This window comes from Lampetra fluviatilis, chromosome 24, assembly GCF_964198595.1.
Source record: "Lampetra fluviatilis chromosome 24, kcLamFluv1.1, whole genome shotgun sequence".
NCBI classification, from domain to species: Eukaryota; Metazoa; Chordata; class Hyperoartia; order Petromyzontiformes; family Petromyzontidae; genus Lampetra; species Lampetra fluviatilis.
In genome coordinates, this window is record NC_136298.1 from 10,660,462 (window position 1) to 10,682,770 (window position 22,309).

Below are 22,309 nucleotides of genomic sequence, written 5' to 3' on the forward strand. Positions count from 1 at the left end.
TGGGAGCGGGCAAGCGCTGCCTGGCTCTGTCTTTGATTTCCTCTAATTATTCCCCGGCCACGGACTCGCACGCTGTCGCTCATCGTTATGGGAGGAGCGGGGCGTCTCGGTTTCACTTCGGTGAACGTGACATGCTCGTCCGTGCCAGCGCCGCCCCGTCCTTGAGCGCCAACCTGCGCAGGACAACTTCCCGAATTGCTCTTCCCGTATTCGTTGCAGGGAACGCTTGGGCATCGACGTGACCGGCGCGCTCGAAAGCCTGGTCCACGAGGGACACAAGGAGCAGGAGAGACGCGGCACGTTGCTGGTGCTGCTCACGGTGAGGCTCGCTGAGCCTTGTGTAGGAATGCACCAGCAGGGACGTGTCCCACACGCTACCTGGCCTGGTCACACCTGCTGTGGGACATTGTCAGAAAAGGAGCTGGACCAGAGAGAATCTTAGCTGCGTGCACATTTGTCAGCACAAAGGGGCCTCTATAAACATTACGTCTTCACTTGTGGATTTAAACATGCCTGTGTCCTTCGGTTGTAGAGAAAACAAAAACACAATGCACAAAAGCCTGCGTGTGAGGGTAATTCATGCATTACAAACGCAGGTCGCACGCCACACTAAGCAGGAAAAATCCCCACCCACTGTCATTACTCCCCGAGTGACAAAGTAACAACATCACTATTAGCTGGTTTAACACGTAGTAGGCTTTCGCGACCAATATTATTCACAATAAAGGTTTTTGGGTTAGATCGCGTTATTTATAAATGTGTCGCAACCCTCCACCACCCGACACGGCCAATCAGTAAAAAAATGTGTCACGTTGACAAAAGACAACTAGTTCACTACGATTAGCCATTCTCTACCCACTGTTGAGTGACAGATTCCCTCCCCGGTCAATTCTGGACACGTACAGCTGTATTTCATCTCTCTCTTTAACCCCCCCCCACCCGTTCCACTAACGTGTCCCCAAGAGGCAATAATGCAATTCACGCCGTGCACTGTGTTTAATGTGCAGGCTGCCCTGGAGTTCCGTCTGCCGTGCACTCTGGTCCAGCAGGCCCTCCGGGCCACGGGGCTCAGCCACATCAGGTCAGGAACTCGTGGTTTTGTAAGATGCGAGCCTGGGCGACTTGCAACCTCACCATGAGACCCAAGGGCTCCTGGAATTTACACCGAGAACATTGCGAGTGTCGTAAAAAAAATAAGCAGGCACATGTTTTACACCGATCATAAGTCACACGCACGAGGAGGATAATAATAACAATAGTTCTTTATTTATCCAGCAAAGCCTCAATGAGCCTCCAGATTATTTTTTCAGGGTGTTCCTGAACTGGGATGTTTGGCCAACCCCCTAAATAAATGCTTTGCACGCGGAGGAAACTGAAGTGCCTCGAGAAAAAACCCACCGTGCGCGTACGAGGAGACGCGTGTTCTGAAACCAAATGCGTGAGATGTCTCAGCCCTGTTGCACAGGCGCCACTCCTGCGGGGGAGGGGGGGGGATGTGGTGTTCAGTTGTCACCTGTCCTGGTTTTATATAATCATCATGAGGTAGCAGCTCTCTTGGGTACTCTGTAAGTGGGACAATAACATTCCCAATTTTTTTTTAAAATCAGTTGCTGAAGAATAACAATACACCACTCAAAATGATACATTTATCTTCTTGGTTCTTTCGGTAAAGTCACGTAGAAGGGAAATAATAAAATAATAAAAAGAAAACAATACAATTATTTTCACAACATTTCGGCCACAACGCAAGCAGCCGTCCTCAGGTGAAGACCAGGTCTGTCGTGGAGACAGCGTCTGAAGACAGCGTCTGAAATTCCAGACGCTGTCTCCCCGACAGACCTGGTCTTTACCTGAGGACGGCTGCTTGCGTTGTGGCCGAAACGGCGTGAGAATTTTTTTATTTTTATTATTTTATTACTTCCCTTCTACGTGACTTTACCGAAAGGACCAAGAAGATGAATCCCTGCAGTCACGAAAGCTTTAAATCGAAAAATGATACATTTACATGCAGTTCTGCCCGCTTCAAGTTTTGTGACGTATTCCTCTCGCTATAATTTGTCCCGAGCGTGGCAACCCGAGCGTGGCACACCTGCGTGCGTTTGCTTCTGATGGCGCAGGGAAATAGACACGAGCGACCTGCTGCGACTTCCACGCAAGGTCCAGTTGCGGGTGGCCAGTCTGCTGCTCAGCGCTGTCCATCTGGGCCGCGACACTGGCCAGGTAGAGCGGCGACTCGGCTGCTTCTGCGCTAAAAGCAGCGAACGACGAGATGGGTTTGCGCGCGGCTACGCGCCACTACCTGTTGCGTTCGCCCCCTTTCGCGTGTGGCAGACGACGGTGGGATCACGTGACGACATGCTGCACCTCGCCCTCTACTACGTGCTCGCTGGAATCGCGTGGCCCAAAGCTGTCGGCTCGAGGAACCGGCGGCGGTCTGATGCGCGGTACGCGGCGCCGCTCCCACGCGCCAGCTGGTGTCTTATTCTTGTTGCCGAACTCCGTGCCTCTGCCAAAAGAGTGTCCTTTCGTAAGCTGCGCAGTTTAGGAGCGTAGCCTGCTGAGCAGCTGCGAGTTGCTCTTGTGCAATCCTGTCAGGAAATGTATTGAAGCAAAACAAATAGTAAACATCTTCTGTCGTCCAGTAACAACTTCAACATTTGCTCCTTTATTGTTGCCGTCTAATGGATTTCATGTTGCCCCCCTAATTGCGTGCGGGCAACAAACGATGGGGAATATTATTTAGTTTTGTGCAACGTACTTGTTTGGCAGCGTGGCGATGGCGCAACACCTGGCCATCCTGGCAGCGGAGGCCTGCCCCCTGCTCTGCACCGCCCCCGTCTTCTTCACCCTCCTGGGGCTTGACACCGGTGGGAGCGGCGGCGACGCGGGATTGGAGCGGCTGCTGCGTGTGGCCACAGGAGACCCGGCCGTGTTCACCACCCTGGCCCAGCTCTTCTGCCAAACGTGGGCTGACCATGATCGGGTGGGTGGGTGCGGTGGCGTAGCTATTGATCACGCAAGGTGTTGTTACACTTTGCAACCACGGGTCGGTAGGGCCCAGGCACCGGAATATGAAGAAAAATGATCGGTGGGGGGGGGGGGGGCATTCCATTCCTTGCACCGGGGCCCATGCCAACCACGCTTCACAACTGGGTGGGTGGCTCAGGCTGGAAGCTATCGCTCCATTCCCATAGGAATGCGGATTTTCCAACTGCCAACGTGCGCTACCAACTTGATGAGCACCGCACGCCACTCGTTTGACCTTGGGGACACTTTTATTTGAGGCCATCGCCGTTCGTTGAGCTAGAAATAAAATAAGGCCCTGGAGGACCCAGTAGAATGGCGGTGGCCGTGTCAACGAGCACAGCCGGAACCACGCATGGAAAAATTGGACGGATAAAGGTGGGGTGAATGAGAGTGAGTGAGTGATGGTGCTGGGGTTAGGGCTGTCGATGGCTGCAGCACTGTTAGATCAGTAGTCAAAACTCTCCAGCAGCAGAACTGCTGAACCATCAGCAGTTCTACTGCTGGATTATTTTGTTCTGCCTGAGGACGACCGCTTGTGTTGCGATCGAAACGTCGTGATATATATTTTTTGTTAAAACATTTTTTACCTACGTGACTTTACTGAAAGAACCAAAGAGTATGGATTCCTGCAATCAAGATAGATCAGTAGTGTTTTACACTACATTGCCTGGCAAGGTCAAGCGAGCATTTTTCACACTGTTATTCACATCCCTTTGTCAATGCACTTCTTGGCGAAGGCCTTCTGATGCTAAGTCAGTCAGGGTGCGTGTTTGACCATACTTCATCACACCGGTCAGCGCAGGTTGATGAAGGGGGTTCCCAAGGTCCAGTTTCAATATCGCTCGGTCCTGATTTTCGCCGTGGCCGGGAATTCCACTCATCTCGCCAGGTTTATATGGCATGGGAACCAAACCACGGTGCCACCATTCCACCCTCCCCGAGCATCGCTACGCGTCCGCTAATCGGCAGTTTCACCCTTCTCCCCCGGCAGGCCGACTCCGCAGATCCTCACGTCCGTGCGTCGAACTTCATCCTCGGGAAGCTGTGGAGTGGCTGCCTCCCGCGCTGTTCCAACCCGGGCGCTCGACACGTCAACCCGCACTGCGTGCTGGTGGTGCGTCCCACAGCAGCGTGCACGCTCAGTTGTTACGTGTGTTGTACTGGATGTTACGTAAGAATACTTAGCAGTTGGACCAAACATCATCATGTAGAAACGCTTACGATAAGACAGCCTTGCCTCCATGGTGACCGCATGTTGACCGCCGCAGTGAGTGCACAGCGAGAGAGCCAACCTTATAAACACGAACATCGCCACGTGCACACAAGCAGGATGTTGAGGTAGAACTGTGAGCGGTCGCCAAGGTGCACGAGGAGGTGGTGTGGACAGCACGATGTCTTTCCCTGCCCAGTGCCGCTCTTTACGCATCCAGGCACTCATTTGGGGCTCGGCTGAGGGCAGGTGCTGGTACCAATTGCTGCTGACGACGCCATTCGTTTCCCAAATCGTAGCACTCGTAACACCGCGCCACTACTTTATTCACTCATTGCATTGTCACACAAAAATGTCAGGTACAGGCATATACGCGGACAAAGTCTGGCATCTGCAAAGAGTCCTGGATAGGTGACACGATTAAAATGCCACGCGCGCGTGCGTGTGTGTGTGTGTGCGTGTGTGTGTGCGTGTGTGTGTGTGCGTGTGTGTGTGCGCGCGTATGTGCGTGCACGTGTGTGTGTGTGCACGTGTGTGTGCGTGTGTGTGTACGTGCGTGTGTGTGTGTGTGCGCGCGTGTGTGTGCGCGTGTGTGTGAGTGTGTGTATGCGTGTGGCACATTCGCCCCTGGCACCTGCGTCTGCGTCGCATCATCCGCTACGTTTTTTGTCTCCAGACGGGGGAAGCTCTGCCCAGGAGGCCACTATCCGGCGTCCTTCGCTCCACCGAGACGCTGCACATGGGGTGAGCTGCTGCTCCTCGCCGTATCCAGTTCAGCTCGGTAGTTGATGCTGCACCGCGTTGCAGAGGGTTGATGATTGTACCGATGAGACCTCACGAGGATGAAACTGGTGCACAGTTCTGGCACTGTCTTGCTGCTGCCGCTGCTGCCTAAAATAATGCGGCCACAATTTTTGACTTTTCGTCTCAAACAAGGCTGTGTGCATTACACATGGAGTAGGATAATGTCATGTGACGTGCAAAGCATGATGCCAGCACCGAGTCAGTGGTCACGAGTCTGGATGCCGCCTTTTGCGTGGAATGTTATTGCTCGCGTTTGTCTTCCAGGCCACACGCACTTTTTCGTCGGATGAGTTTCTCATCAGTTCCAGAAAGTTGTCGGGATTGGTTTAATGGTGCAAGGGGCTATCCATTTAGTAGGTACGCAAAAATCTGCCAAAACTTAACCCCTCCACCCCTCCTTGTACGCACGCGGACTTTTTACACCCCCCCCCCCACCTGCGTACGTACGCTTGACGCACCCCCCCCCCCTCCGAATCCTATAGAACGGCCGATATTTAATCCACGCAGAAACGATCAAGGATTAATAATATTAACGTGTCTAAGCAAACAGATCGTCCACCGCCGGACGATCTAACTCATTTGAAGGCCAATGTAGACAAATTATTATCGAGGCTTTACCCACCCCCCCCCCCGTTTCTTATGCGTATATTGTCAGTAGACCCCCCATACGCAAGCGTACGCATTTGGGTTATCCCTCCCTACGTACTAAATGGATGGCCCCTAAGGCTGTGCACTGCACACTCTGCCCTCACGACCGCACACAACCGAGCCACAAGGTGGCAGTGCACACCAGATCCCAAAAGGGAAGCCCTCCTGGGTTTAGGGGAGCAACCTCAGAGCCCCTGTGAATACCAAAAGTGAAACGTGAACCAGAAATAAAAAAGGGCACCAGGGCAAAGCCCCCAGGGTTAGGATTAGGTCCAGTGAAAGGGTTAATACTCGTTGGATAGTTAATTCGTGTTAGGGGTTGTCACGCAGCAACGCGTCAATTAAGCGATAGAAATTGTTTCTTGCGCTCGCTTTCATGCATCAAAAAGTGCATGGGAGAATCGATATATTTAGGCAAATTATATTCAAATGACACGACGGAGTGTACAAAACCGTGCAAAAAAGATGTAAATTTTTTTGATATTATACGAAAAAAACAGTCTAAATAAGCGTTTGGATGCTGAGTGAGGGGTCTGGTCAATGCTGGGCTAGCCAGTGAGGCCCTGCCTCCAAACCATTGCTTCTCTTCATTGCCCTCTCAGTCTTTGGCTACTTCTTGTCTCTGGTTTTCATAGCCAGCACCTTTGTTAAGTGCTCCACTGATGCCGCAGGGCTACTTTACCGTAGGCCATGGATTGCCACGTGCAACTTGGCAATGTTGGTGGGGGCGGTGAGGAGGCCAGTCCACTCGCCCAACTCAACCTCTCATCCCCAGGCGCAATGCCAATGTTTCAACTTCGCTAAGTACCCCACCCCCTACCCCCTACCTCGGTCGCTCATTCTAAAGACACCGTCGCCGTTCCCTTATTAGACTGGTCTATGCCTCCCTGATCTATTGAGGCATAACGCTGCGGGGCAGAGACTGCAAAGTAACTATTCCAGGCCATGAGATCGCGTCTCTGAAAGCGCGCGACACCGATTTTTTTAAATATTTACCCACACAAAGCCGCGGCGGCGATTAGGCACGGAATCTCACGACGAATCAAAGACCAGTAAATGCCGGCTACTGGACAAATAAGACAGAAAATGGCATCAAGATTGCTCCTGTCCAGAAAACGAGACCGCACTTAGAGTCATTAAAAGATTAAAAGGAAATGTCGCAGAGGGCGGACATGCATTTGCGCACACACACACACCCATCATCGTCTAACACCCATGTTCCACTGTGGAAATACACCGCCGCATGCACATGCCACATAGACACTGGGGATAGTGAGAAACTGGTCAGTATTAAAGTCTCATAAATCACCAACCACATCACCTTTTTATCATTCTGTTTGTTTAGTTATAAATTGTTGTTGAACAAAACAAAAACAAACTACTGCCAGTGAAAGTTTACGTAACTAAAAATGCAAAACCATGGTACTTAAGTGATGAAGAAAACAAAATATTCCAGCGTTATGACTTCTACCAATTGACTGGCATGGCTCAAACTTGCAGAGCCAGCCTAAGGCACCGAGGATAATGTCTGGGAAAGAGGAGGGAAAACAAACTGCCCCGTTGTGGCACAATAAACAAGGTGCATTTCAGAATTGCCAGGCCGACCCTTGTGGAACAGTTTTCTGTTTGTATGAATGGTGAGTTGGTGGTTCAGTGTAGACCATTTCTCCTCTCCTCTTGTGAGTGGCTAAATAAAATAAAATAAAAACGGCCAAAGTTTGTGCCTCCGCGGATTTCTAATGGCCGCGTTAATCGGGTCGTGCAATCTTGCCTTGCCCATGTGTGTTCTCTGATGTAACGGGTTACTCTGGCTGATCCCCAGCCATGGCAGGACATATGCTCTCAATTCTTAAAGTCAACACGCACACACCAGCACAGGGGACCAACAGCTGCATACAAAACCCAACAAAAAAAATCAAAATCATGGCCCAAGTTTCAGGCCCAGTTTTCGGCGTGTCCACCACCGACCGCGAACCACATTTAGGCGACGGTGGTAGCGCGATCGGGCCGCTAAGGCGGCCTCGGCGAGGCTCCTCGTCTGCACCGCTTAGAAAACGGGCCCGGCAGTCAACCTTCTGGGACTGTTCAGCTATGCATTGGGTCCAGGATTTCCGAACAAATCTCATAACATATCCCTTTCATCCGCCGGCGCATGACGCAGACCTCTCAGAACAGGATTCGGCGAAGGGCGTAGGGAAAAGAAAGACAACCGTGGCAACAACAAAAAAAGGTTGCTGTTTTTTACTGTAAGGAAATCCACTGGGCCACTCATGGCGCCGTTTTAAAACACAATTGCCCACTCCGCATGCCGCCAATGGCGTATTTGAGCAGTTTGCAGATCATGAAGATTGAATATGATTCAAACAAAACATGGAAATTAGATATTTTCTTTGGTTTTATCCACTTTCATGCAGGCTATTTTGAAAAGAGTAGTACCAATGATTGTTATCGTTCTAATATCACGATTATGTATTTCAAGTGACTTTTGTTCACGACCGCAAAAGCCGCTGCATGCCGCCGCAAGCACTGCGGACGAATTCTCGATAATGAATCTTCTCTGTTTTTATTTCTTTTGTTATTTTAATTCCATGATAAGCTCATTCTGGGTGCATGACCTTGACAGCTGGTGAGGCTTAATCTGCCTCGGCAAGGTCACGTGACCTGGCCTCCCAGATTCCTGGTCCGAGCTCTCTTACTTGGCCGCCCTGTCCCAGCACCCGTGGCCAGGCAGCCAGGAGTCGTAGTCGCTGCACAGCCCCCTTATTCAGCAACTGGCTCATGAAGGTCTCCACGCGCTCATGATCATATTTCGCCACATTGGTAAGAGCGGGTTGGTTAAGGGGGGGGGGGGGTACCCAGCGTGTTTCAGATATATTACTCACCACTGATGTTAGCCATGACCGGGAATGTAACTCAGGTTGCCGTGTTTATAGCACGGGGCATTAACCACTCCACTACCTTTCCAACCCCCATGGCCGGCATGTCACTGTTATTCAATTCAAGAATGGATTCATTGTTGTCTTAAGTTTTCTCCACCTTGCAAGTTTTTCTTCTGCCAAGTTTTTGCTCACTCCATTAGCCTACATGTAACATTCACATGCCATACATCGTAAATAATAGATTCTCAGGAGCACGATTCGATGTCTGTATCATCAGCGTAAAGAATGTGTTTTTTTTTATTCAACGAATCGATGCATCGTTATACGGCACCTCCCAGTTCTCCTGGTCCAGCGGGAATCCATCTTTGCTGAGCGGCGTGATGATCACTCACCATGCTCGCAGCCACTTGTGCCGTCCAATCCCCCCACGCCTACCCATGACCCTGTTATCTCGAGTCATCGGCGCAGACGAGGTGATGTACAACAGAACATGTCAGCTCATCAGCATCTTCGGGACCAACGCAGTCGCCACCATTGTTATGGCCATCATTGTTATCATCATGGCCCCGGTGATCTGACCTCCAATGACATTGTAGGTGACACTTCGTGAAACACTCCGTTGGTGTCCCTCCTGTTACATTAATTCGGTTATCCGCTTTTCTTTGAACATCACTGCAACACAACTGGGATTCATATAGCATTCTAAATATATGCTTCTCAAGTATATAAAACTGCCCCTTTTGTAAGTCCACTGCTAGATGAGTTTGTTTGACCGTACGTCACCATGCTGATCAGTGAAGGTCGGTGAAGTTGGAAGAGGGAGCAGGACCCATTCAGATATCACCACTTCAGTCTGCCATGCTTGCGAATCGAACTCAGTTCACCAGGTTCGCTATATGATACATATGAGTCGCCCATAGGCACAAGAGAAGTGACAGGTCTTGAGCCTGGACTTGAACAGGGGCACGGATTCAGCAACACGGACGGCTGGGGTAACGGAGCCATAAAACGCGGCACCCTGCACAGCCGGGGGGGGGGTGGGGGTCGCTGGGCTCTGCTTGGCGAGCAGCTGATCGGCGTCAGCGAGTGCCGTCACCCCCGGGCCCGAGAGCCGCGGAGCAGGAGGTGAAGTCATTGTTTTAGTTGGGAGCTCAACGCACACCGATCCGATTTCCTCCGGGATCATCCCCGTGCAGACGCTGCCTATCCCAGCTGCCGCACGGCCAGCTCGCGCACAGGCTCGGAGCGGGAGAGAGCAGTCCTGCCTCCGTTTCCGTCCCTCGTAACCGGACGGGATAATTGTCTCGAGGTTGAAGAAGAACAACACCGGTGGCGTGTGTTTACCCACGGATTGAAGTCACGAATTTTTGGGTCAAACAACTCGCACGCAGTGGGGCCTCCTCTTTAAAAAGATGCCACGGTGTATTTGACGCAGATGCTTTGGAAATGCACTCCCCCCCCCTCCACAAGCCGCCTCTGGCCCCACCGCCAATCCCCACAACATTGCCAAACCCCTTTAGAAAAACAAATGATACTTAACAAAAATATTAATTAATTGGAGTTGGGTGCTGTTAGTCGGCCCACTGTAAGGAATTGCGCACATCTTGAAGTCACATTTTTTTGGCCCAACGCCGTGGCCAGCAAGTAACCCTGCCCCTGGTGACCCCTCCGTTCCCCCTTCCCTCAGCCTGCGGAGCCCCCTCCGTGGAAAGCCGCGCGCACGGAGCGCAATTCCGGGCCTCGCTCAGTCCCGGGAGCGAAGGCGTCCTGGTGAGTGAGCACGGCCCACGGCGCCTGCACACTTTCGAAATCTCGTTCGGTGGCATCGGTGGTAGCGTGTTTGGCACGGGGGCCCCTTGTCCCAATATAACCTGCCCCCCCCACGCTCCCCCTCTTTGCATGGGCTCCGCCAGAACGTGAGCCCCAGTGGAGTTGCACAGCCTGTGCACTTTATAGTTATTCAACTCATGGTAGATCATAAACCTACTGGGCGGCATGGTGGCTAGGATATGGCAGTACAGCAAGTGGGTTCATATACCCGTCTGTGTTAGTCTTTCAGAGTTGTCTCCGTAGAAGAAGTTTTTTTTCTGGATACTATAATTTCCTCTCGCATGTAAAAACAGCCTTTAACACAGAAATGGCCAAACATTAAGCACGTAATGATGCACCATTGATCCTGGGCCTGGTGCAAGGGTTGAATAGGGCCCCCTTTCCATTTCCACCCCATTTATAGCCCACGCCTGGTCCCTTCTTGCCTGTGGGCCTCGGTGCAGTTGCACCGCCTACGCACTCAAATATCTATGCCACTGAAATGACAATCGTACACTTTTTTTGTGACCCATGAGGTTTCTCAGCTGACGGTGGTAAACGCAACGAGCGTGGCTCTCTATCTCGCAACCCTCTCCTTCCTCTCGGCAGCATTGGGGGACCTCGTGCTGATGGGCCCTCAGCTATTGGGGCGGATTGTGGCACTGCCCAGGCCTGGCGTGGGACTCGTGCTTCTGCAGACACCTGCAGGTGAGCACGTCACCACCACGACTAAGGCCACCTAAGACAAAGATCCCCTGTGTATCCGTTAACAGACTGTTGGGGCAAGTGCTGTTAGGAGGCACCTATTAAGGCCGGCACGGCCCACGAGGGGTTGGGTGGCCAACACCACTTCCGGCCACCTTTGTCACCCCAATGCTGATGTTTACACACCGCATCAGGTAAACATTCAGGCTGAGTGGACCTAGGGGAGGTCCAGGACCAGTTCAGATATTAATTACCGATGTTTGTTGTGAGTAGGAAGATACTCCGGTCGCCAGGTTCATAGCACAGTGCGTCACCACCACTGTCACCAACTTTACAACCACCACTGCCACGCCATGACTGCTGCCACCACCACGACCACGATCATCGCCGTCACCGCCACGAAAATCACCACCAACATCACTGCCGTTGCCACCACAACTACCTCTACTACTACTACTACGACAACTCCCACAACCACCACCACCACAACCATCACTACTGCCCCTCCCCCTCCACCACCTCCTTAACCACATAACTGTTGATTCTGAATTGAGTTGAGAACAGATTTACAGAGAGGGTAAAGTGATTGGGTTTAAGCGCGCCTTGCACAGCTTGTTAGGAATGTCAGCCATTTCTCCACGAATGAATTAGAAACTATATTTTGTATAAAACTGTTTTAATATTACGTGTTGTAACACGATAAAATCATAACATAAAGTAGGTGATTTGTTTTTCTTAAACAATTTTTCGTCAAATATTTGCACCGTACCAATTACATTTTCTTTTATCCAAAAAGTGCCATCGTATCTGTCTTCTATTCTTTTAAAATATTTGAAGCAATCTTTACGAGATTGTCAACAAAAAACATATGCTCTCATTACGGAAATATTCTGAACACGCGAATAGATTGCTCAAACACCCCATGAGATAACAACGTAATTCAGCTGATTGTCCGTTGCAGCACGTGTGGGCGGCTGCTATCGTGGGCTGCGCCTGGCCGACATGACCTGGGACGCTCACGTTGGCCAGTGGAGGCCTTCAGCCGCGACTGGGGACAGGCATGTGGCTCACTCAGGTCGCTAGGTTCCGCTGGAACGTTTGTTCGACCAGGCCGCAGTCCGCTGCCTCTTTTGACGGTGGAGTCTTGCAAAAGGAAGGTCTGGGATAAAATGTTGGCACGAATAACAACGCCCTTTGTTTTTACCCAGAGAAATCTTATTTTAGTATCAAGACAAATATTCAGGACGGTCCTGTATTTAGTAAGTTTGGCCATTTCCATCCATGAGTGTTTGGCACGTGGAATGAAACCAAAGTACCCAGAGAAAACCAATGCATACAAGGGAGTGATACTCAAAGCTCCATAATGATAGATTCAAAAATCCAATGCTTTCAGCCACTTCAAGCTCAAGCCTGCAACATCTGGTATTTAAAATAAGTCTCTCATCCAAGTACTAACCAGGCTTAATCACCTTAACTTCCGAGTTAGGATGAAAACTGGGTGTATTCAGGAGGATTTGATTGAATGCAAGAACACATCAACAACAGTGCAAAAACTAACGTGAAGCCTGTGGAACTAGTCGTTTTTCATTCCTTCATATTGCTCTATAACATTGGCGAGACCCTCAGTTGGCGGGCGTCATGACTCTACGCAGAACAGTGGCCGATTGCAAGAATCAACCAAAGTGTAAATTCCACTCGAGGACATTTACGCCCGCCGGCCACAGAGCGGCACTCGGGGACAAACCTGTGATCAAGAGGAAACATTTTTTCCTGAAGCCGAACAACAACAAAAAAAACCTGGAAACCGCACAGGCCCTCAGTGGTTGTATCAGTGGCGGTGATGGCTTTCCTTTTCTTCCTGGTGGGAAGTTTACGCCTCTTGCGCCACAACCACCACCATTCCCAGAGGCCCTCTGCATGGATGCGGCATTCCGATCACAGACCACTTGGCGGCAGGGAAAGCCAAACAAACGCCCCGCTTCGGCCGGCGTGGTTTAACTCATGTGCCCACTCTGACCCCTGACCCCTTTCCGCTTCCTCCGTGTGGAGGAGCACAAGCAAGCGAGCACGGGTGGCCCTGCCCAGGCAGTGGGGCCCAGCACCCTGACGGCTCTACTGCGGGTGTAAGGGGAGGGGGGGGCGATGTGGTTGGGGCCAGTGGGGGCAGGGTGGAGGGGGAATGGTTGTTAGTGACCTGTTTCTTTCAACCCTTTCAAAATGTTTCGGCTCCCAGATGAAACAAGGCCGTAAAAAAGTCAGCACCACGCCTCCAGCTTATTTTTCTATCAGCCAATCAATCACCCGGGCCACAGCAGACGTGTTTATTCTGGGCCCCTTTTGAAGGTCACCCTGGCCACCGTTGGGCTTTTCATTTGGAAAAATGCAGCTTTCGAGCTCCAACCACCACGCCTTGGCACGTCCGACGCAAAAACCTAACGGGGCCCACGCTGCAATTCTGTAGCCAATCGCGACGGAGCATGCAGGCGCTCAGACGTGCTGCCACTTTGTACTGTAGCTTGTTTCCGCTGACAGCATGTACACGATGCACCGTGCTGGTTGGGTGGCTCAGGGTCCGGATGACATGGGCAAAGTACTGAGCCAGTATCACAGACCGTGAATTCTCGAATCAAAGCGGCAAACCCGTGATTACATTGGGTTCTCTTTTGTATTGAGTTCATGGTCCCTGCTCGGTTTACCGATAACTGCACAAAAAAAAATGTTTTCTTTCACTTAATTCAGCTTCTCGGGAATTTGGGAATTCAACATTTTGTTTGTATTGACATGCAATGAATACACGTTGGAGGGCATAACATATTTGCCCCGAGTGTACAGTGTATAATATATACATGTTTTGAAGTGTGACATTTTCTGGGTATTTTCTCCACTGTAAGGTGGTGCACACACAGCTGTAAGTGTTCACAAATGGAAATGTCTTCATATTATGTATGACATTTGACCTTGAGCACAATTGCAGCATAAAAGGGCCAAAAACACACCCTTTTAAAAGTGTACTTCAGCAATCTCTAAATACACCAAGTACCCTATCCCATGTGACATCATTGACTTTCGAAACCTCAGCGTCATTTGATTTTGACGTTGTTGCGATGCTGAGTGAGCACGTTGCATCCCTCGACAGGGTTACCCTGAGCATCGCCACACCCTGGGAGGATCGCTCCGTCACCCGGACCGGAGCGGACTCGCCCAGAAGCTTCGCGTCTGCAGGCGAGGGTGGCCTCACGAAGCCACAATCACACCCCTTCCCCCCGACTCTCTCTCTCTCTCCGAGGAGATGTCACGATGGTTAGAGTTTGGGAGTGCCTGCACCACGTAGGTCCTCTCACCGCTTCGCCAACCCGCCCCCTCAACCTCCCACAACCGCTGTTGCCCCCTCCCCGCAACCCCTCCCATCCTTCCATCGCTGAGCTTGGAAGGTCAAAAGGTCACTTAAACAAACCGGGTCTCTGCAGCTTTAGGTTTCCTGTTCAAAGTTGGGCGCAATGAAAATGTGAAGGCGTTTAAAAAAAATAATCTAAAAGAAAACAAAAAAGAAAAGCCGTGTGTTTAAAAGACGATGCACATGGCACAATAATTGTGACTCGGAGAAAACTGTCTAAACTAAACAGCGCCGGAGAAAGAAAATAAATCGGAGTAAAACGTAGGGAACGGAAAAATACTAAAAGATGTTCAGCATCCCCATCGTAAGCAACACCGTGGAGGACGAACAACTACAGAGGAGGCTCCTGTAGTCCGGCAGGTGGCCGTCAGCAGATGGGGCTGCACGCTCACCGTGCCAGGCCACGCGTTCACAAGCATTGAGCCCATGTGTTAATGAACTCTCCAATGTATTTTCAGGTTTTACAGCGTGTTGTTTGGCATGATGTCCGACGTTTTACTCCACGCTCCTAAATAATCTCCCAGCACGTGGAACGAAATGCCAGGCAATGCTCCGAACAACTTGCGCTGCAACCTGAAAACGCATCGGAGAGAGCCGTACAGAAACAACTACGCGCAGCCTCTGCTTTCTAAGCACACCATGCAATAGGCAACTTAAGGGACAGTGGTGGAGCATGGCTGACATGGGCCCTTGTGCAAAGAATGACATGGGCCCCCCCCCTTCACCTTGTTAAATTTCCCCCTATTTATTGCCCACTGCCTGGGCCCCTCTAGCTCATGAGGCCCTGATGCAGTTGCCACTGCCTGCATATCCGAAAGCTATGCGACTGTTGAAGGAGTCACATCGCAAGCAGCGCCTTTAAACGTTGAAGCCACTCAAGGAGCGCGAGTGACCACCTCCCCCTTTTTGTTTTTTATCCGCGTCAGACGGGGGCTACGTGCGTTTGATTAGCGCTGCCCAAGCACGCACGCTCGTGGGTTCTGCCCCGGGCCTCAGGTGGCTATTGTGAGCTAATTGAGCACTTAGTTGAATGGAGCATGAATCCGTTTGTGTAAAAGTGGAATTTTAATGCGCAATTTAATAAATGACGGCTCGTGGTTTCCATGCAGATGATGGAGCGAGCCGGAGGAGCCTAACGGCAAGGAGCGGAGGTCTTGAGTCTGGGTCAGAGACTGGATCTGGGTCAGCGGTGAGGTCGGGGTCAGCGACCGGAGCAACGGAACTAAATTACGCGCAGCTCGTCTCGGAGGTGCGCTCCTCGGTGCCGTTAGTACCAAGCCATGCCGTGCTCTTGTGCGCTCGCAAACGTGTGCCGTGCATTCGAGACGACAGCTGCCATCAAAAAACAGCAATGGCCTTGCGAGGGCCTGGTCTTGCATAAGCACGAGGCTGGGTCTGTGCTTGGGCCCTGCCGCATCGGCAGGGCGAGTCTTTGATCCTCACGCGTCGTCCAGGGATCATTAAACCCGGGCTTCAGTTTCCTGCGTGGTTACAGCTAAATTAAAGTGAGAGCTTGAAGGGGAAAGAAGCCGGTTCAAACAGCATAATTGCAGGTGGTGCACATCGTCTCCGAGCAGGAAGCCTTGTTAAATGCATCCTTTTGTTTCTCAAATCTCCCAGAAAATGCCTTCCGAGCTGTGCGCAGTCTTCCACCCTCCACCATCGCTCGGCGGCAGAGCCCGTGGGTTTTTTCTCTCTCCTTCCTTCACTTTGTTTTCTCCCCTTCGCTCTGCTCCGAGACGGTAGCCGCAGTCTGTCACGAATGTCTGAAGTGATTCGGGAGCCCCGTAATTGCCGGCTTCGCGTGAGATGGATGTTCCCGAGGCCACCCCCAGCGAGAACGCAGGCCACCCGCCATGACTGGGGGGGGGGGGGGGGGCTCGGCTCCTCCTTTAAACCGCGCACCGGGGCAGACCGGCAGCTCACGTTACGCAAGAGAGTTATTCGCAAAGCCAATGTCTTTCCGTCAGGATGAGAGGATGCATTTAAATGTACGGCACGTGTTGGTCCCCCCCCCCCCACTATTGTTAAAATGAGCAGTGACATTGCCGCAGATGGCTGCAGCCCAGACGGTTTATTGTAAAATTGCCGTGGCATATAAAAAAAATAATGAAAAATATAAAAAGGTTTAAATAGTTCCATACAGAGTTAATGCAGAATGAAAAAAAAAACTTTTTTTTTTTGTGCAGATATATTTTCGTAGGAACATGGAATATGAGAAACTCAATATTTCCGCGCCAGGCCCGGCCAAGTGTGCGGTGGCTGGGAACGCAATACGGCGCGACGGCGGCCGGGGCATTCCCGTGCGGGATGCGCTGCGGTGGGATGTGACGGTCTGGGGCCGTGCGACGGTCTGGGGCCACGCGTGACCTTTAAGGGTTACCCGTCTTGTGGCACGGGAACGAAAACCCCCACGGAGCCACTCCGACTCCAGAGGAAGCAGAAAGGCAGCCCCCATCTCGGATGCCTTTGTTTTCTTTCTCTGCTTTATTATTGCTTGTCAGAGAGCCTGACGAGGTGGTATTAATATCGCGTGCAAGCGGGCCTTCCTTGCAGCGCTGCGCAGCGCTCGCGAGACGCGCCGCGTGAGGGGCGGTGAACCAGGAACGGCAGCTTGTTTCGGCAACTTATCAATGTCTCAGCAGCGCACAGCCCCTCTCTGTTATTCCTTTTGTATTTTTAAAAAAGGTTTTGAAGGCTCTTAATTAAAATATTTAATCGTATTTCCCCAAAAAAGAATGGCAGATTTTTTTGGCTCGCTGTTTTCAAAGGTTTTTGTTCATTATTATTGAAATTTAAACTGTGAAAAAAAAAAAGGTTTGGCCTCATTTACAGAAGTAATTCACATCTGCTGCGATGCTGGTGAATCGATTTGCGCCGCCACGGACCGCCGCGTAGATGCCGGCGCGTTGTTTAAGCGTGCTTCCGTTTCTGCCTCGCGTACCGGTCCCTACCCGCAGCAGCAGCAACAGCAGCAACAACAACAGCAGAAGCAACAGCAGGAGGAGCAGCAGCAGCAGCAGAAGCAGCCCTCAAACTCGCGCGGAGACACGACCCCGCGACCCCGTGGCATACGACCTTCCACCTCCCGACTGCTCTCTTCTTCCCGGCCAAACACGGCGAGGCGTGGGACCTCCAAAGCAATACCAACACTCCCGGCTCATGTACGGCCACCCTGGCTGAGTCACGGCACACGGACCCAAACCACGACAGAGGCAAAGGGGAAACCTAAACTGTGGGAAAGGCCGAGCTGGTGTTTTTTTGTTTGCGCAGTTACGCGATCGAATAGTTTTCGTGTCGGGCCCAACGCGGTATTTACCAACTCATTGCACATGTAGAGTCGTTTTGTCGATCTGCTGCTGGATGAGGGCCTCACCGCGGCATGCGAAATTGCGGTGGGTAATTTGACCAACGTCGCCACGTTGGTCAGTGAAGGGTCGTTGGGGGCTGGGTGCATAGACGATACAGCATCATACAATACAATGGAAATTGCTGCACTACCCCTCAGCTGGCAATAAAGCCCACTGGCTCAATATTAGAGTTTTGTTTTGTTTTTTACCAGGACTCAGCTGACTCCTCCTCGGTCCCAAGCATCTTGCCTGACCGATCTCATCCGGAGGCATGTGCACCAGGAGGGCCTCCCAGGTAGGCTTTCACTCAACGTAAAAAATAATAACATCCTTTATTTACCCAGGAAGTTTTCACTGTGTCTTAAGACTTCTTTGTCAGGAAGGTGCTGTTTTTGGAAGTTTGGCCAATTCTATTCGTGAGCGATTGGCAAGTGGAAAAGTAAATCGGAAATTCCTGAAGAAAATGCACGCATGCAAGGGGGTAACGCTCAAGGCTCCGCCACAGATGGATTCAAGAAGCTATTGTTGAACTGACATCTCCTGGCCACCTCACAGGGGCCAGGCGTGTACTACACCCACCCAACCTGCTTCAAGAGAGGCTGGCCGGGACATTACTGGAACATTTGTTTCACCAGTCCAGAATCCACTGCCACTTTTGGCAGTGACTCCTGCAAGAGAGAGACGTGGGATGAAATATTGGAACAAATAATAATTCTAGTTGTTTACCCAGAAATACCTCACTGAGTATCAAGACTGGTTTTAAGAGGCCCAAGCCCAAGCCTACAGTCTCTCATCCAAATACTAATCAGGCAAGAACTCTGCTTAGCTTCCAAGATCCACTGGGATTGGCCGCATGGTCATAGACGCCGTTGCATCGACGCTGGCGCGATTTCTGCATCCAGGCCATGGCGGTTCCTTGAACGGAGCAACGAAAAGAAATCCGCCCACCCACGGGAGGCTGTGCTCCATCCGCCGCGCGCTCATAAATAGTGGAGATTCTTGGGCTGCGTTCCCCCGTCGGTGCATCGCGAGGCTGCCGAGCACGTGGGCCAAGAGGCCCGCGTTGTGGAGGCTCCACGTGGAGCCGAGGCCAAGCCTCGACGCTCTCGTTTTGTCGGGGGTCACGCCGAGATGTCCCCTGTTAAGGGGGCGGCGCGCGCTGTGGAATTTTAAAAGGCGGCTTGCAGCTGAAACGCGCGGGGCCAGCCTCTCGTGTCGGAACGCACTATTCCTGGGTACGGGAACACCGTTTAGGAACAGAGGTTAATGGAATAATAGATTTGACTGGAATATGAGCCCTCCCATGGGCACGCTAGGATTCGTGCACGCTACTAAAGGGGCCAAGAGGTACACCGAGGAAAAGATGGATAGGGGGAAATTAGTTCAACCGCTAAAAACAACGGGCTTAACTCGCGCTGAAAACAATGGCCAAATCAAACAGTGCCGAGCTTGGACGAAATTCATAAACAAAAACAAACAACAGCCGCAAGTGACACGACTGATTGTTATTTATTGGAGGAATATATTACAACAGAAACGAGGCGATGGTTAAATCCGTCTTTAAAATAGGATTTGGGAGACAAGTAATGGGCAGCCTTTAGTTCTCTAGGCAGGCAAAGATGCATTCATTCATCAATTCAAATTGATTCTGATGCTCACGATACGGGAACCGAATAGTGCATTTAAGAGTTTATTATGAAAATGTATATATGTTTTATTCCTACACTGTATGTTGCTGTAATGAGTTCATGTGACCCCTGCAGCCACTAGAGGCACTGCAAGGTTGCCAGGAAGTGGCAGTGCTGATATGCTCTAAGAAGCGTGACTTTTCTCTGACTTCTCCGATTTCCTTCCAAATGCTGCACTTATGCACGGAATAGGCCAAACACCCATATACAGTACGCTCTTGAAAAGACTTGAGAGTTGGTGAGGCTTTCTTGCGTAAGTAACTGGCAAACTATATTGTTTTTTTCCCCCGCAATTTTCTCCAAATTGTGCTTTTACCATGTCACGAGTCAAAGAAAATTCAGAAGTCTCAGTGCAGTGGACCACCCCTTGTCAGAGAACGGCCTGTGGAAGCAGATACTTCAGAACTACTTCTGACATCTCAAGTGACCTATCAAAACTAGGGGGCAGCACTTTCACATCCCACCGCGACAAAGAGAGGTGTTTGTCACATGACGGTGAAACTGATAGTTTAATTCTTAGGGCTGAAATGTTGTCAAAGCAAGTTGTAAAAAACTAAACTAATTTGATGGTTATTATGCAGTCATCGGTGACCAGACTGAGACCACTAACTCGCCACACCTGAGAATGTGGTTAAATCACAGGTGGCTGCCTGGATTTAATTCCATGAATTGAGAGGCACCAGCTCAGCGCTCCGACCTCTGAGCCACTCGGCAAACAACAAAAAAATATGATTCTTGACTCAATCGAACTGCGATCCTGCATCGTGACTAATTAATCAAATCAAGAGGGAGTTGTATCGTTGTGCTGTCCGGTTGTTGTGGCATTTTGCGATGCTGCCGAGGGCTTCGCGCTCAATGTCGTTTACTCTCCCCATCCGCCTGACAGCGTGGTCACCCTGCCCGCGGTGGAAGAAGAAGAGTCGGGCCAAACGAACCGCGAACCTGGCGGGCGAGAGGAACAACGTGGAACGGCGCCAGTGAACAATGCTTCTGGAGGCCCAAGATCAGTGAATAGCGTTGGTGGTGGTAGTTCAGGAGATGTTGATCCAGTGCAAAGCTGTTTAGGAGACCTTGAGCAAGTGGGGAATGGGTCAGGAGACCGAGGGCAATTACACAGCGTTTCAGGAGATGCAAGTCCAGTAGAGAATAGTCCAGTAGATAGTGTTTTAGTGGGGAGTGGTTCAGGAGACCCTCAGCAAATGGAGAGTCATTCAAGAGATACCATACTGGTGGAGAGCGGTTTACAGAACCCTGGACTGGTGGAGAGTGGTTCAGGCACCATTGGTCCAGTGGACCGTTTTTCAGGACACCTTGTTCAAGTAGAAAGTGGATCAGGACAGCACGAGACGGATGAAAGTGGAAAACCACCCCTAGGGCCAAGAGAAAGTGAGTCACGGCCGCATAGCCCCGACAGGACAGAGGCAGACCAGACCACACATGGCTATCCAGGAGGCAGTGCCAATTACAGCGATGGGGGTGACCGGCCAAACCGCAACAACACCAAAGAGATGGCCCCAGGGCGATCAGACAGTGCCTCATCGTACCAAGCCCGCCGTGTCGCGATCTGGAGGCACAGCGACTGCACGCCGCCCGACAGCGAACGGCTTTCGGCTCAACAGCGCGCACTCACTCGCAGAGGCAAGCATGGGGTTCGACCAGCGAACATCTTCTAGCAATAGGTTTGCATCTGTCACCGTGGGATCAACGGCATGCGGGGAGCGTCGTGACATTACAACTCGGGTGACGTCACGCCTCTTGCCAAATTGCCCTGAATGTGACAGATTTCGGAGGCTAAGCAGGTTCGAGTCTGAATAGTGCTTGGATGGGTGACCACCATGCATGTTGTTCGAGGCTGTGGGGCAGCAAAATTCATTGCTGCGCGGTACTACTATGGGGCCGTCCATAAATGACGTCACGCACCTGGGGGGGTGGGTCAGACATTTGTGACGATGTGTGACGAGGGGGGGGGTTTGAGAAACGTGACGTCACATCAAAAGGTGAAACTTGAAATAAATATAAACACGTTCTACTTAATTAGACGTTTTAATAAATGTTTTCTCCTACAACATCAGAGGGCAGCGCCACATTGAATACGCACTACAATGACAATAGTTTAAAGCAATTTGAAGCATGTTTTATTTTAAAAATGGAAATATGGTTTTGGGGGGGGGCAGAGCTTTGTAACGTCATATTTGAGGGGGGGGGGGTCTGACTTTGTGACGCCGCGTGACGAGGGGGGGGGTAAAAAATCGTCCAAAATCGCGTGACGTCATTTATGGACGGCCCCTATGCCAGAGTACAATATTATCGTTCTATAGCACAACAGAAAATAAAAAAAAACATTCACTCCTAGCACCGCTCTACTCTAGGCTTAATATTCAAGCCTTCACAAACCACACTGACCGGCGTGGCGAAGTATGGTCAAAATAACCGCTGCTGCTACATGTCACCACAGGTGCTCACGCGCCGGTCTGGAGCCGCCTGATGCCAGAGGCTCGGAGTGCCGATCGCGGCGCGAGATCGGCGTCCGTGCAGATGGCCAACCAGTGGCTGGAGGGCGGCTTGCGATCACTTCGCTCGGCCGCCGAACGGAGGCCGGGTCACGTCCCGCGGACTGCCCAGGAGAGCGGGGCTCCGTCCCCTGCCGTGCGTCGTGGTGGAGAGGCGGGAGACTCGACTCGCGGTCGGAAAGTCGCGAGTTCGTATCCGGGTCGAGGATCGACTCGGTCGATCATCCCGCCGGGGTCGATGCGGGAGGTGGAGTTATTTTACTCGATTGTGGAAGAATAAATGCG

General features: G+C 51.3%; 1 protein-coding gene across 1 annotated transcript in view; it reads left to right on the forward strand.

Annotated features, from left to right (window-relative positions):
• Positions 1–13: 13 nt before the first annotated feature.
• The window catches only part of LOC144941053 (uncharacterized), a 34,222-nt gene continuing 11,926 nt past the window's right edge, over positions 14–22,309 (forward strand). The window contains exons 1-16 of the mRNA XM_078867478.1: positions 14–319; positions 1,008–1,081; positions 2,118–2,220; positions 2,332–2,444; positions 2,770–2,983; positions 4,019–4,141; positions 4,914–4,981; positions 10,256–10,338; positions 10,987–11,085; positions 12,044–12,140; positions 14,219–14,304; positions 15,586–15,725; positions 17,437–17,640; positions 18,039–18,121; positions 20,401–21,152; positions 21,970–22,208. Of these exons, the coding sequence (XP_078723604.1) occupies positions 2,356–2,444; positions 2,770–2,983; positions 4,019–4,141; positions 4,914–4,981; positions 10,256–10,338; positions 10,987–11,085; positions 12,044–12,140; positions 14,219–14,304; positions 15,586–15,725; positions 17,437–17,640; positions 18,039–18,121; positions 20,401–21,152; positions 21,970–22,208 (2,277 nt within the window). The 5' untranslated portion in view covers positions 14–319; positions 1,008–1,081; positions 2,118–2,220; positions 2,332–2,355. The remainder of the gene's footprint in view (positions 320–1,007; positions 1,082–2,117; positions 2,221–2,331; positions 2,445–2,769; positions 2,984–4,018; positions 4,142–4,913; positions 4,982–10,255; positions 10,339–10,986; positions 11,086–12,043; positions 12,141–14,218; positions 14,305–15,585; positions 15,726–17,436; positions 17,641–18,038; positions 18,122–20,400; positions 21,153–21,969; positions 22,209–22,309) is intronic.